Source organism: Podarcis cretensis, assembly GCF_951804945.1.
Source record: "Podarcis cretensis genome assembly, chromosome: 8".
NCBI classification, from domain to species: Eukaryota; Metazoa; Chordata; class Lepidosauria; order Squamata; family Lacertidae; genus Podarcis; species Podarcis cretensis.
Window position 1 is genome coordinate 78,596,095 of NC_137177.1, and position 15,468 is coordinate 78,611,562.

Genomic DNA, 15,468 nt, shown 5'->3' on the forward strand with positions numbered 1-15,468 from the left:
TACTTTATCACTTTCCTCTATATGTTATGCTCAAAGCATGACAAAAAACCAAAATCATTACAAAAGACCTCTCAATACCACTATCCACATAAAAAGAGTCCAACATAATAACAAAAATGCATAATATGAAATAATTTCCATTTCAAGTTATGAAAATTAGTAACTTACTGAAGAAGAAAGTGGGAATGAAGTATGTCTGCTTCTGTTTTCACCTATCAAGGCAAAAGCCATAGCTCAGTGGCAGAGCACCTGCTTTGGATACAGAAGGCCTACTGTTCAATCCCCAGCTCCCCCATGTTAGTCTGGGAATGTCCCTCACCCAACAGCCCTGGAGAGCTGCTGCCAGTCAGTGTTGACAAGGCCGAGCTAGATGGACCAGTGGCCTGCCTTGGAATAAGGCAACCTCCTATCCTTGTAGCAGGGATGGGGAAGCTTTGGCCAGAAGTTGTTGGACTCAGACTCCCATTAGCCCCAGTCAGCATGGTCCCTGGTCAGGGGTGATGAGAATTTGTAGTCCAACTACATCTGCAAGATTGTAGGTTCCCTGCTAGATCATAGCAGCAGAGTGAGCCCTTTTTAAAGACCTAGAAAGGGAAGCAGGGCCAGTGCCTGATGTTAGCAGAAACAGGGCAAAACGTCCTCTGACCTAGAGAGTTCAGCAGATCTCATAAGATGATGTTCATGGACATGGCTCCACTGCCTGTTACAGCTAGTAGCTACCAGCTGACTTATTCTCTTATACAAAGGTTTAGGAGCAGAGGAAGCTTCCTTGTACTGAGCCAGGCCTTTGGCTCATTTCGTTCAGTATTCCCTGCACTGACTGGCAGACCCTCTCCAAGCTATCAGGCAGGAAGTCTTTCCCAGCCTTAACCTGGAGATGCCATTGGGGATTGAACCCGGGACCTTTTGCATGCAAAGCAGATGCTCTACCTCTGAGCCACGGCCCTTTGTGTAGATAGCTACCATCACACCGGGTGGAAATGACTTGCGTAGGCTGCTGGCGCACCATGTGCAGCTGCTTCTTGTTTGCCGTAAGCCTACTGCCTATTTTAATTTCCATGAACAGCAGGAATAGGAAATAAACCAACAGGTACATGGACTTAAGAGGTCTCTGCCTGTGCTTCTCTTTTTCTAGGGCTGCCAGCGGATCGTTGAGGACTGGCAGAGGATACTTATGGTCCGGTCCCTTGTCGTTAACCCCCACGAGGACATGAGGACTTGGCTCAAGTACGCCAGTTTGTGCGGCAAGAGTGGGCGGCTGGTGAGTGTCTCTTGCAACTCCAGCAGGTATGAGAACAGGAAAAAGAGTTGGACGCAAAAATCCACAGTAACCTTCCCCCACCCCTCCTCTTTTCTGTTTATTCAAGGCTTTGGCTCATAAGACCCTCGTGTTGCTTCTTGGGGTTGACCCGTCCCGGCAGTTGGATCACCCGTTGCCAACTGTTCATCCTCAGGTGACCTACGCATACATGAAGCACATGTGGAAAAGTGCCCGCAAGGTAAAAATGTTGGAAAGAATTTCGAAAATGCTTTTCTCCCTTTTGCTGATAACTCCTGCTTCCTAGGACTGCTGCAGTGCAAGAAGCAAAATGCACAAGTATCTTCTCCCTTCCTTGCCCAGCCACCTTTTCTGGTTTCGAAGTGGATGGCTCTCCACTGTGTTCCAGCATTCTATACCCTTGTGTGTGTTGTGTCAGTGGTCAGTAAAGAAACAAGCAAACACACCAGGCAAACCGGGAAAGGGTTTAGGGGTGGGGCTTTTTTGCACAGACAAAACATCTCTGCAGACTTAGATACCCAGCCAGCAAACAGCTGGAGAATGCACAGGGCTATGTAAGGCCAAATCACTTGGCTTTGCAGGGGCACGGCCGAGTCTCTTTGGCACAGCCATGTGAGGGGAATTTACATAATCAAATCCAATAAACCTCAGTCTGGATCCCTTCTTATTCCTGTTTAATATATGGTAAAGTCTCTCTTTTAGTCTTGAATGTGCTGCCACGTCATTCCTTCTATTCAGTGCCCCCACCCCAAACCCATCTTGGTTTTTGCCGACTGTGGAGGCTAAAGCTCTTATAATTGTGTGGCTCAGCTGCACACCTTCTGAAATGCAGAAAGGGCCACCCCACCAAGGGCTAATCTTTTGACTATTTTTGAATTGGACAGGTTTACACCCGTGCTTTTCTTGTAGCCAGCTCAACTCACAGGGGGGGGGCGGGATTTAAGCAACCTTGCATGTGTGTGTGTGTGTGTGTGTGTGTAAAGCTCATCAAGTATTAATGTAACACCTTAAGAAATAATAATAATTTAGGAATCCTTGAATTTTCAGAAGAAGTTGTAAATTTGTAGAAGCTAAGCTCATTGAGAGGGAAGAGGGGTAGGTGGCATTGCTGAAAGGGTCTTGTGCCTCACCTATGGTGTAGTTATGGAGGTGTGGGTGGGTGCGTGCCCTTTGCACTAGGGATGGGGGCTGAGAGCCAGAAGCCACTATATCCGGTATTAAGATTCTTCCCAGGGCACCCTTGTCACCAGTCCTGCTCAGAGCCCTCCTCAAGTGCCTTTGCCTGGCCTGTAATGTGTTTTTGTAATGCGATGATGATGCTTGCTTGCCTGGATGGAGGGTGGTTTTTGTGTGTGTGTGTGCGCGCACGCAGAGATAGAAAAACTCCTGTCTTTTATATGACTAGAATGTAGCTGAATGCTGCTCTGCCCATGTTTGCCTCTGGCCACACTTGCCAATGGAATGTCACCCCCAGAGGGTTTGCCCATGAGGGAACACGGCAGCCCTCAGGCTGAGAATGGTTCCTTTACACTTCCACAGAAGTTGCAGGAGGAAATCCACTTTGATTATGTAGCTTTAATGAATTGTTAGGGCATGTCCAAAGAATCTTTGCCTTCTCTTTCTGGCTTGGGTACAGAAGTGTTGCAACCCAAGAGAGGAGAGACGGGAAGAAAATGGTGATGTTCATCTTCCTCTTTAGTGCAAAAGCTGCTCTGCATGGCACAGATGAATTACCAGCTTGGTGTGTGATTGCTGGCTCATTTTACCCTATTGTTTCCAAGGCTTTAAAAAAAATCCACTTTTTTTAAAAGAAAAAGGAAAGGGGTATAAATGTATTTTTAATTGAAGAGATATACACAGGGTACTCTAAAATAACATAAGCTGACCGCTTGTATGAAGGAAGGTGAGACCTTGAATCACTTTATCATTTACTGGCTAGGACATCTGACAAATGGCTGGAAATCAGGCTTGAGATGGAAGAGGAGAGAGAGAAAACGCCTTGGGTTGTGTCAAACTATGACCTACTCAGAGGAAATCCACTGAAATCAATGGACCTAAGTTAGCCATGCCTATTAATTTATATGGGTCTGCTCTGAGTAGGGCCCATATTGGATACAACCCAGTGATTCCTGATTTGTATGTGTATGTGTATCTTTACAGCTGCAAAGTCCCCCCTTTGTCAATGCTTGATAACAGCCTAGTAGTGCACTTCAAAGCACACATGCATTCATTTTGCAGATCGACGCGTTCCAGCACATGCAACACTTTGTTCAGACCATGCAGCAGCAGGCTCAGCATGCCATCGCGACTGAGGATCAGCAGCATAGGCAGGAGCTCCACAAGCTCATGGCACGGTCAGTACCTTCCTTCCCCGAGGCTCAGCAACCAGGCCAGAAGCAGCAACATGCCTTCCCAAAAACTGCAGATAACACAAAGTGTCGGCCGATAGCCTGAACAGCTGAAACCATGCACACTCTGGATGAAACAACTCTTTCGACATCAGTAACCTGTGCTAGTAGCCACAAGAAGCTTGCTGTTCCCAAAGCACTATCATTCCAGCACTGTTAGCACCATTTATTCTGCTTTCATTTGATAACATCATTGTGCCAGCTGCTCAGCAGAGACCACTTTGCTGTGTGTTCCGCATTATGTAAGCTGGATTGATTCTTACTGCAAGGATGGGGAAGCTGTGGTTCTTCAGCTTTTGTCGGACTCCCATCTAGCCATCCCACCAGCATGACCAATCTTCAAAGATGCTGGGAATTGTTGCCCAAGTAATATCTGTAGGGTTCCCTCACCTGAGTTACGTGCACCGACCTCCTGAAGCCACCTCTAATAAGATGAGGCATGATTTTCAGGGTGCTTAAAATGAAAAGAGATGGTAAAAGAGTTCTGAGAAGGGTCTCCACAGACCAAATGAATGGGCAGTAAAGCAGCAAATGCATTTCAGTGTAAACAAGTGTGAGGCTGAATGCTGGAAGATTCAGGGCAGGCAGAAGAAAGCACTTCTTCACACAGCACATAGTTAAACTGTGGAACAATGGCTCCCACGAGCAGTGATGGCCACCAACTTGGGTTCTTTAATAGAGAATTAGTGGGGTAGGAGAGATGAAAAGAATGCCAATATATTTCACAAAACATCTAGCAACCCATGTGTCCCTTTGGTTTCAGGTTAGTTAGTATAGAGGTTCAGTTCAGTTAGTACATGGGTAAAGGTAAAGGTAAAGGTACCCCTGCCCGTACGGGCCAGTCTTGACAGACTCTGGGGTTGGTGCGCCCATCTCACTCAAGAGGCCGGGGGCCAGCGCTGTCCGCAGACACTTCCGGGTCACGTGGCCAGCGTGACAAAGCTGCATCTGGTGAGCCAGCGCAGCACACGGAAACGCCGTTTACCTTCCCGCCAGTAAGCGGTCCCTATTTATCTACTTGCACCCGGGGGTGCTTTCGAACTGCTAGGTTGGCAGGCGCTGGGACCGAGCAGCGAGAGCGCACCCCGCCACGGGGATTCGAACCGCCGACCTTCCGATCGGCAAGCCCTAGGCGCTGAGGCTTTTACCAACAGCGCCACCCGCGTCCCTCAGTACATGGGTAGACGGGTCTAAAAAGTCTGGGACCCAAATTGTCACAGCCCTCTAACAGCTATGGTGGCTCATTTACTAGAAGTAATGTATTTAGCGTTAACTCTGGAAGTGTGTACTCGATTCTGACCAAACTTCTCCTCTGGGCATATGCTCTCAGGTGTTTCCTGAAACTGGGCGAGTGGCAGCTGAACCTGCAAGGTATCAACGAGAGCACTATCCCCAAGGTCCTGCAGTACTACAGTGCCTCCACAGAGCATGACCGCAATTGGTACAAGGTAAGCAAAAAGTAGGGGACGCAGGTGGCGCTGTGGGTTAAAGCCTCAGCGCCTAGGACTTGCCGATCGAAAGGTCGGCGGTTCGAATCCCTGCGGCGGGGTGCGCTCCCGCTGCTCGGTCCCAGCGCCTGCCAACCTAGCAGTTCGAAAGCACCTCCGGGTGCAAGTAGATAAATAGGGACCGCTTACCAGCGGGAAGGTAAACGGCGTTTCCGTGTGCGGCTCTGGCTCGCCAGAGCAGCGATGTCACGCTGGCCACGTGACCCGGAAGTGTCTCCGGACAGCGCTGGCCCCCGGCCTCTTGAGTGAGATGGGCGCACAACCCCAGAGTCTGTCAAGACTGGCCCGTACGGGCAGGGGTACCTTTACCTTTACCTTTACCTAAGCAAAAGGTCCCCATGTCGCCTAGAGTAGCAGCAGTGCTTCTGGTGCGGCCTGTCAGTCCGGGGTACAAAACACTTAAGCACCTCTGCCCTCTGCAGCAGAGTGTTGGCTTGGGGATCAGCAGGGGCGTTGTTTATTGGCTATTCTAATGCGTGCGCACCCACATCCGGCAGGCTTGGCACGCATGGGCAGTCATGAATTTTGAGGCCGTCCTCCACTACAAGCATCAGAACCAGGCCAGGGACGAGAAGAAGAAGCTTCGCCACGCCAGCGGAGCCAGTGTCACCAGTGCCAACACGGAGGGCAGCAACAGCGAGAGCGAGACAGAAAGCACCGAAAACAGCCCCGTCCCATCTCCCGTGCAGAAGAAAGTCATGGAGGTACACTCCAATTGTCTCCCCTTTGGCTCTCCAGGCCCAGTGGGCTATGTGTCCAGCTGGTTCCCCTTCCCTTCAGCCTTCCAATTGATATGCCCCAAGAGTGGGGAAGCTGTGGCACTCTAGACATTGGCAAAACACCCGCCGGCCCAGGGTCAGGGATGGTGGGCATTGTAGCACAGCAACATCTGCGGGGACGCAGGTTCCCCATCCCTGGCTTGGCTGTCGCTTGCTTTCATGCGAAGTGACCTGCAAAATGTTTGTTCCCTGGCAGGACTTGTCCAAAACACTCCTGATGTACACTGTTCCAGCAGTGCAGGGTTTCTTCCGGTCCATCTCTTTGTCACGAGGAAACAATTTACAGGATACCCTCAGGTGAGGACCCGCCCCTTGTGCAGTGGCAATGAATCAATGCTGCCCTTGCCCTGTTTATTTTGATGGGGACTCTCCACCGCCAGAGGCAGTGCACCTCTGAATTGCTAGAAAGCCCACGTGGGGAGAGAACTGCTCTTGCACTCAGGTCCTGCTTGCTGGCTTCCCACTAGGGCATCTGGTTGGGCACTGTAAGAACAGGATGCTGGACTAAGTGGGGCACTGCCCTGATCCAGCTGCAGGACTCTTCTTGCATTCTTATGAGCCTGACGTGTTTCGATCTTCTTTCCTTAGAGTCCTTACTCTATGGTTCGACTACGGCCACTGGCCAGAAGTCAATGAGGCATTGGTAGAAGGGGTGAAGGCCATCCAGATTGATACCTGGTTACAGGTAAGGGACTGGTTTCTTGTGAGCATCCCTTGCATTATTTAGACCTAAGTACAACAGCGGACTAAAGAAAATAATCCATGGTTATGTCTGGATTTCCCAAGCCCCATCGTTCATAAACCTGAATTTGTTATTCTGCCATTTTTCCTTTGCTTGTCTTAGCTTTGTATGAAATAAGAGCATCTTTTGAGAAATGTCTGAGTTCATTCCCCATCCCCACCCCTTACCTCTCTTGTCCTCTAAAATCAGGTTATCCCTCAGCTCATTGCTAGAATCGACACCCCTCGTCCTTTGGTGGGCCGACTTATTTACCAGCTTCTCACAGATATTGGCAGGTACCACCCACAGGTGAGCACTCCTGCTTTCTTTTCCCACCAGCCCCGCCCCCCCCCAAAAAAAACCTTGTTGAGGCTCCAGACTGTAAACAAACTCCGGTTTTATAAATTGATGCTTTCTGATACTTTAGGCTTTGATCTACCCACTGACTGTCGCTTCAAAGTCAACCACAACGGCCCGTCACAATGCCGCCAACAAAATCTTGAAGAATATGTGCGAACACAGCAACACACTAGTCCAGCAGGCCATGATGGTGAGTGTTGCATGCATGCACACATTTTGCTTCTCCTTCCACCTTGTGCAACATTCCAAGTTGGGGCATTCATTTAGGTTTTTACCCCTCCTTGTCTATAACCTCAGTGGTGGGTTGTATTGTTTTAATTAATATATCCCTCTGCTTTGCAATTTGGTCGACAGAGTAACCATTATGAGCTTCACTTTGTCTTCCCCTTTGTACTCAAAAACATCCTAATTATGGTTTTGCAAGGATTGATCTGCCTGACTCTTAGGGAGTTGTGTGTGCTATTTATTTTAACACTCTTCCCTTTGTATTCTGAAACGATTCTAATTACAGTTTCGGCAAGGATTGATCCGCTTGACTCTTCTGTCTGAGAATGTGTGTGATCTTTTTCTTTAATGCTAGCGTACAGAATTTTAAAGAGGGTGATTGGGGGCTGGAACCAGTGGGCTGGTACTTCTTTATTTGCTTATAGTTGAATTTTGGGATTTGATTGCATAGGATGTAGTGATTGCCACCAGCTTGAATGCCTTTAAAAGAGAACTAGATAAAATCATGGTGGGTGAGGCTAGTTGCTACTAGCTACAATAGCTATCTACTGTATGTTCTGCCTATATGATCAGAGGCCATATGCCTGCGGATATCAGCTGCTGGGAGACACAGGTGGGGAGAACTCCGTTGCAAGCTCCCCCAAAGGATCGGGGAAGCTACTGTGAGAACAGGATGCTATCTCTTCTGCAGCAGAAGCAGCAATCTCTAGAATGCACCAGCACCCCCTCCCTTCAATCAAGGTATTAAACAGAGATTGGATGGCCGTTTGTCAGGGCTGTGATTCCTGCATTTCAGCAAAGGCGGTTTTAGAGTACCATGACTGGTGCAGTGCTGTGGAATGGAGCATTAGAGGCAGTGCGAGTGTAGAATTTAAGCGTTGCACAGGGCACCGCTGAAATTTGAGAGCCTAAAGGCTGCCCCTGATTGCAGGAAGTTGAACTAGATGACCCTTGGGGCACCTTCCAGGCCTATGATTCAAAGTGGAGGCTGTTCCCTCCTTCCACCCGACCCGGGCTACAGCCATGCCATGTGCTTCCAGCAACAGTTTTGGAAAACCAGGCATCTTTCATTTCCTTCCACCTCACCGTGTGTTCTTTCCCCCCGCTCTCACCCCACATAATAGTGAACTTGTGGAACTTGCTGCCATAAAAATGTGGCAACGGCCACCAGCTTAGATGGCTTTAAAAGGCACATTTGTGAAGGGTAAGGCAACCAGTGGCTACGGTCGTGGTGGTCATGTGCTGCCTCTGGAAACAGTGGCAGTGTGCTTCTGAATTGCTGGTGCCTGGATCACAATGGCAAGAGTCAACTGATTGGTCACTGTGGGAAATGGAGTGCTGGACTAGATGGGCTTGTGGCCTGATCCAGCAGCCAGGCTCTTTTTACATTCTTAGCCAGGCTTCCTCAACCTCAGCCCTCCAGATGTTTTGAGACGACAGTTTCCATCATCCCTGACCACTGGTCCTGCTAGCTAAGGATCATGGGAGTTGTAGGCCAAAAACATCTGGAGGCCCGAGGTTGTGGAAACCTGTTTTTAGCTCTCCCCACCGAAAGTCTCTGTCCTTCTCTCCCTGAACCCCACTTTCAAAGACAAATGGTTAAAGAATACACGGGGGGGGGGGGTTAAAGCTCTCGTGAGCTCACAGGTACATGAGGAGGCAGAAAGTGAGAGAGAAATGTTTCTTCATTGAATGCTGCTCTGGGAGACTTTCTTGGATAGAGAGCGGGAGCAAACTGCGTTAAATAGAACTGTACAGTTTGGTACAGTAGGCTCATATGCTCACATGCTGATGTTGGGATTTCGCAATGTAGCACCACAGTAAGATGCTCCTTAAGCTCCCTCTTGTGGTCAGTCAGAAATACTATTAACCGCTGCAACAGATAATGCCTCTTGCTAGCCTTGTTGTTGTTGTTGTTGTTGTTTATATACCTCCCTATACCCGGAGGTTTTGATATGGAACACAGAGAGTTGTGTCTCTGTGTGGTATAGAGAACCTGACTTATGTGTTTGGAAAGTTGCCTTGTGTGCAAAGGTAGGAGTCACATCAGTTGTGCCACTGGCCCTGCCCGCTGCGTTATGTAGACCCCAGGAAGTGGCTCTGAATGGTGTGGCCCTCTGGCTAAAATAAGGTTCCCCACCCCAGGTTTTCCCAAGATAACAGGGCTGGGGAACACACACAGAGACACCCCAACCTGAAAACTGCTGCCGCCAAAGGTTCAGGTGGGCCCTTGTATATATACAAGGCAGTGATTTCCATCATGTGTTCCATTCAGGTGAGCGAAGAACTGATCCGTGTGGCCATCCTCTGGCATGAGATGTGGCACGAGGGGCTGGAGGAGGCATCGCGTCTCTATTTTGGAGAGAGGAACGTCAAGGGGATGTTTGAAGTGCTGGAGCCCCTTCATGCCATGATGGAGCGTGGGCCTCAGACTCTTAAGGAAACTTCCTTCAACCAGGTATGGAAATATGAGTTGAGGACTGTCAATATCTGCTGCAATTCCAAGTCCAGGTCCACAAAGCAAGAATTGTGAGTGGTTCACATTAGGAATGTTTTAATCTTGAAATGAGCAGCCTCACTAAATAAGCACACAGGTGGCTACTCCAGGTGTTTTGGATGTTACAACTCCATCAGCCCCGACCACTGACCCTGCTGGCTGGTCCCAGCAAAACCTGCAATACACAAACAACTAATCACAAGGTCTTTCAGCCTCTTTGCTTCATGGGTCTGTCTTTTGGAAGTAGCAAGTTATAAGAAGCTGGCCCCGATTGAAGATTAGGAGAAGAAAGAAAAACAAAAAACCCTGTAGGTTGAGGCAGACTTGCCCACCTTTTGTGAAGGAATTTAGCACAATTGAGTACCGTGTGACAGTACAACCCCTCGGCAGTCTCCGCACTAGTCGGCAACCATAGAGTGATGGGCTAATTTTTCTCCTTGCTCGGCAGGCTTACGGCAGAGATCTGATGGAGGCCCAAGAATGGTGCAGGAAATACATGAAATCAGGAAATGTGAAGGACCTCACCCAAGCCTGGGATCTCTATTATCACGTGTTCAGGCGCATCTCTAAGCAGCTGCCTCAGGTAAGCTGAAAGGCATAGGGTTTTTCCTCTTGGGGGTGGGATCTACTATTGGCAACCATTCAACAGGCACTTCAAACTGCCTGTATTAAAATGCCATACTTTTGTCTACCCGCTTCGCCTTTTTGCTGGCAGCTGACTTCCTTGGAGCTCCAGTACGTCTCACCCAAACTCCTGATGTGCCGAGATTTGGAGCTAGCGGTCCCAGGGACGTATGACCCTAACCAGCAAGTCATCCGCATCCAGTCTATTGCGCCATCATTGCAAGTCATAACGTCCAAACAGAGGCCAAGGAAATTAACCTTAATGGGTAAGAAAATGACTTTTTTTTTTCAATGGGTGAAGAAGCACACATACCTTCTTCCCAGCTTTAGTTTCAAGTCTCTCTGTCTGTTTTTCTCTCTGGTGTTCTGATGATCACTGATTTAGAGGGGGAAGGATGGGAGGGGGAATAGATGTACTCATAAACTGTACAATTCATAGGTTTGTCAGTAGCTAAAATAGCTAAAGAAGGGGTGAAGAACTTCTGGTCCTGGGACCAAATGCAGTCTTCCAACCTCTTGGGACTCTCCCCTGGTGTCCCTCACCTGCCTACTTTCCCCAAGTATTTTTGCTGACTGTAATTAATGCTGACTGGGGATGCAGGTGGCACTGTGGGTTAAACCACAGTGCCTAGGACTTGCCGATCAGAAGGTCGGCGGTTCGAATCCCCGCGACGGGGTGAGCTTCCGTTGCTCGGTCCCTGCTCCTGCCAACCTAGCAGTTCGAAAGCACATCAAAGGGCAAGTAGATAGGTATGTACCGCTCTGGCAGGAAGATAAACGGCGTTTCCATGCGCTGCTCTGGTTTGCCAGAAGCGGCTTAGTCATGCTGGCCACATGACCCGGAAGCTGTATGCCGGGTCCCTCGGCCAGTAAAGTAAGATAAGCGCTGCAACCCCAGAGTCGCCACAACTGGACCTAATGGTCAGGGGTCCCTTTACCTTTTAATGTGCCCTTGAGCTCCAGTAATGTCTTTTGCTTGCATGGGTTGTGTGAGTTTGTGTAGAAACCAGCCTACTGTACACTGTTCAAGGTAAAAAATGCATTCATTGCTCCACCCACTTTTGCCTCTGGCCCCTCCTACCACTGGGATATGGCCCTTCCAGAGGGTTGGCCAGAAGGGGGGTGTGAGGCCTCTGTCAGTTTTCCCCCAGTATGCAGAAGTGGTTGATTCTTCGTCCCCAAAACCCTTTAAAGCTTTTTCCTCTGTTATGCTTGCTGATGATCACCTATCCATCCAAAGTGCCCTGGTTTTTCTCTGATGTGTGGGCAACTTGTTCTTAATCATTGTTTATTAAGTGTCTGTTTACTTTTTATCATGTATATATAAAAAAATGCAGCTGGCTTATGAATGATAAGAGAGACAAATTGTTATGGATGCTTTAGTTGAGATTCCTGCATTGCAGGGAGTTGGACAAGATGACCCTTGGGGTTCCTTCCAGCTCTGATTCTTTGAGGCAAGCCTTCTAGCACTGTTTGAACTGACCAGAAGTAGCTTAACAAGAGCAGAATGATTTGAGTTTTAGTTTGATCAGAAGAATACTGAAAGAAATGGAATGGAAAGCAATGTCATGCAAGACATGGTACAAGAGAAAGAGAGCACAAAACTTTCTTTATTTTATTTCATAAAATGTATATACTATTTGATTGTGGAGGGGGAGAAACCCTCAATTTGACTAGGGGGCATATTCATACCCAGCTCCCTCCAAACCGTCACCTGAGTTAAACACAACTTAAGAAACCTCCTCCTTTTCCCATACAGGTAGCAACGGGCACGAATTTGTCTTCCTTCTGAAGGGCCATGAAGATCTGCGTCAGGATGAAAGAGTGATGCAGCTTTTTGGCCTTGTGAACACTCTGCTCGCCAACGACCCAACATCCCTGCGTAAAAACCTCAGGTGTGTTGAAGGAAACCCGGTTGTTGGAATGAGTGTATTTTCAATAAAGCTGGGGCAGGCAATTTTTCAACAGTTTAATATCCTTCTCCCTCTGGTTCCAGCATCCAAAGATATGCAGTTATTCCACTTTCTACAAACTCGGGGCTTATTGGCTGGGTACCTCACTGTGACACTCTGCACGCACTCATCCGAGACTACCGAGAAAAGAAGAAGATTCTGCTCAACATTGAACACCGCATCATGCTGAGGGTAAGGCTGTGCCTGCAATAGAAGATTCTAAGTTCTTCACAGTGGGGAAGAGTTAATGTTGCCTTTGGAGCTCTTATGTAGAAAAGAACCATAGCTCAGTGGTAAAGCACATGTTTTAATCCTTGACAACCCATGTTAGGTCTATAAAAGACTTCAGACTGAAACCATGGAGAACTGCTGCCAGTCAGTGTAGACATTACAGAGCTGGATGGACCCAGTGGTCTAGCTTGGTATACAGCAGCTTCTTATGTTCCCTTCCTGTACTTCCTAAAAATGTATCTTCTTGTGTCTCCTTGAGAAACATGGTAGCTTTTAAATGTTGTCTTCAATTATTTTCAGATGGCTCCTGATTATGATCACCTCACTCTGATGCAGAAGGTGGAGGTGTTTGAACATGCTGTTAATAATACAGCCGGGGATGATCTCGCCAAACTTCTTTGGCTGAAGAGTCCCAGCTCGGAGGTACAACAGGCTCTGAATGCTTTCTGAAGTACTTGCAGACTTAGATAAGGCATATTTCAGTCAGTGAATGAAGAATGATAGAATACAACTGCTAGTTATCAAAGTTGCTACTTTATATTCCCTAGCACTAGATACTGCGTGTTCTGTGGTAGGTTGGTTCAATCTCAAACCATGGTTTGGAGAATTGGAAGCAAGTCTTGGGCTCACACACTCCGATTTTACTCCCTTTGCTTCCTGGTTTAAGCAAGCCAATGTTTACTGTGACATTTGCACTAGGTAAACTTTGGTTTGCACAACCCAGGAAATGAAGGGGGGTGGATTAGAGCACAGGAAGGGTAATGAGAGGAAGGACAAATCTAAAGCTAGTTTCCAACCCTCTAAACTGTCCAAGTGTGATAGAAAATACAAAGGTCTCAGGTTTAAAAATATGTGCCAGGCAAAATCGCTTTGAGCTTGCTGCTAGCAAAAAATAAAAAGGAAAGCCTACATATGACTTGAAGAACAAAAGCCACAGTCATAACAGCCACAGCTTGTGTTTCTGTGAATAGAAAAGACTGAAAAGTGCCTGTTAACCTGACTGTGCATGAAATGTTCACAAACCTAATTGCAGGGAAGGGCCTTTTATAGACGGTTGATGGTTCTGAGAGGAAAGGAGCATCTTGGTGGACACTTGAGATTCATACCTGTGTGGTTTTAGAAAGAATATATGGGGTGTGCAAATAGTTGTGCAAGAGAGTGGGAAAAGCTCTGGCTGGATTTCACTTTAGGTTGTATCCAACTAAGTCCTACTCAGAGTAGACCTGAGTTTGTCATGTCCATTAATTTCACTGAGTCTACTCTGGGTCTAGTCCATGGATTTTAAAATATCCAGCCCAATCTCCGGTTGGCATTCCCTTGCATAAATTTGCTCTTTAGTGCTGCCCCATCTCAAACCATTTCTCTGGCAAATACGTTTCACTCACATCTATGATCCGTGTTCCTCTTTAGGTGTGGTTCGACAGAAGAACAAATTACACTCGGTCGTTAGCAGTGATGTCGATGGTTGGTTACATTTTGGGCCTTGGTGACAGGCAAGTGGAACTGAACTCTTTTTCCCTTTAAAAAAAATAACCATTCAATAATCAAAGCAATCATTGCACCTGGAGCAGGAGAAGCGGGCAATGAAATCTCAGGCTACTAGACATGATGACTGTGTTCTCCCTCTACTTTCAAAGGCATTATGCCTCTGAATGCCAGTTGCTGGAAACTGCAGGTGGGCAGAGTCCTGTTCTCAGGCCCTGCTTGTGGGCTTCCCAGCAGAGGCGTCTGGTTGGCCACTGTGAGACCAGGCTAGATGGGCCATTGGCTTGATCCAGCAGACTCATCTTAAGTTCGTCTCCATGCCTGGATCAGCTGCCAGTGCGTCAACCTACTTTTCTTGGTATAAAGTATTTCTACCCTTTTGACAAAAAGTGGCTTGCAACTGTTTAAAACAGGGGACCAGACCTGCCAGCCCTCCACATGTTGTTGGGCTCCCTAACTCCCTTTGCAGGCTGGAGTTGAAATCTAGCAACATTGGGAGACGGGGGGCAGAGATTATTCACCCCTGGTTTAAAACAATATCGCAAGGAATAACATGTGTCAACAAAATAAGAACTATCTAAAATCTGCCATGCAGGAGGGAGATGAAATAGTGATAAAACAGGGGAAGAACGTGCATTCACAGTGTTCTCGGGCCACAATCAAGGATCTGTTCTGACATGACAGGACATAGAGGACCAAAGTAGTTTGTGGAGAATTGTTCACTAATTATTCATTGTTCTATTGCTTCGACAGGCATCCCTCCAACCTTATGCTCGACAGGCTGAGTGGCAAGATTCTGCACATTGACTTTGGAGACTGTTTTGAGGTAACACGATTCCATTTTCAGAAAGCGGGATGGAAGTTGGAAGTGTGAAGGCACAGCGGGTGGGAAGGAAGGAAGCTGAGAAATGTACATCCCTCCAGATGCTGCTGGACTACAGCTCCCATCATCCCTGACCACCATGCTGGCTGTCTGGGCTGCTGGAAGTTGGAGTCTAACAACCTCTGTGTTCCCAGTTCCTGAAGAAAGCCTTCCATAATGCACTGGGAGCCAAAACTGAAACAATATGGGTGTTTTAATTTGCCCTTGAAAGCAGAGATCTCTGTGTGTTTTGCAGCAGGGCTAATAGCAGCTGCTGCAGGAACATCATAAAGATCTATGAAATGGCATGAGGAAAAGGATTGGACTTCTCTCTCCCACCCTCCTCTTTTCCTAGCATCGCTGCCCTGATCCCACTCAGGTGGGATGGAGGAAGCCCAGTTAATTTAAGTTAAAATTAAATTGTCAGGGAATTCAGTTGCCGCTGCCCCCTGCACTAATTTCTTTTGGCCTTAAGAATCCTTCCCCATCAGTGTAATAATAATAATAATTTTATTATTTATACCCCACCTACTCTGG

The 15,468-nt window shown here is 47.7% G+C and overlaps 1 protein-coding gene across 4 annotated transcripts in view; it reads left to right on the forward strand.

Moving 5' to 3' along the window:
- MTOR (mechanistic target of rapamycin kinase) overlaps positions 1–15,468 on the forward strand; it is a 100,513-nt gene that overhangs the window by 78,819 nt on the left and 6,226 nt on the right. For all 4 annotated transcript variants that reach the window (XM_079986652.1, XM_079986654.1, XM_079986653.1 and 1 more), the window contains 17 exons: positions 1,136–1,261; positions 1,368–1,499; positions 3,518–3,633; positions 5,018–5,135; positions 5,693–5,899; positions 6,171–6,271; positions 6,563–6,659; positions 6,906–7,004; positions 7,123–7,245; positions 9,556–9,738; positions 10,226–10,360; positions 10,493–10,667; positions 12,161–12,296; positions 12,398–12,545; positions 12,885–13,007; positions 13,995–14,077; positions 14,823–14,895. In XM_079986652.1, the coding sequence (XP_079842778.1) occupies positions 1,136–1,261; positions 1,368–1,499; positions 3,518–3,633; positions 5,018–5,135; positions 5,693–5,899; positions 6,171–6,271; positions 6,563–6,659; positions 6,906–7,004; positions 7,123–7,245; positions 9,556–9,738; positions 10,226–10,360; positions 10,493–10,667; positions 12,161–12,296; positions 12,398–12,545; positions 12,885–13,007; positions 13,995–14,077; positions 14,823–14,895 (2,175 nt within the window). The remainder of the gene's footprint in view (positions 1–1,135; positions 1,262–1,367; positions 1,500–3,517; positions 3,634–5,017; positions 5,136–5,692; positions 5,900–6,170; positions 6,272–6,562; positions 6,660–6,905; positions 7,005–7,122; positions 7,246–9,555; positions 9,739–10,225; positions 10,361–10,492; positions 10,668–12,160; positions 12,297–12,397; positions 12,546–12,884; positions 13,008–13,994; positions 14,078–14,822; positions 14,896–15,468) is intronic.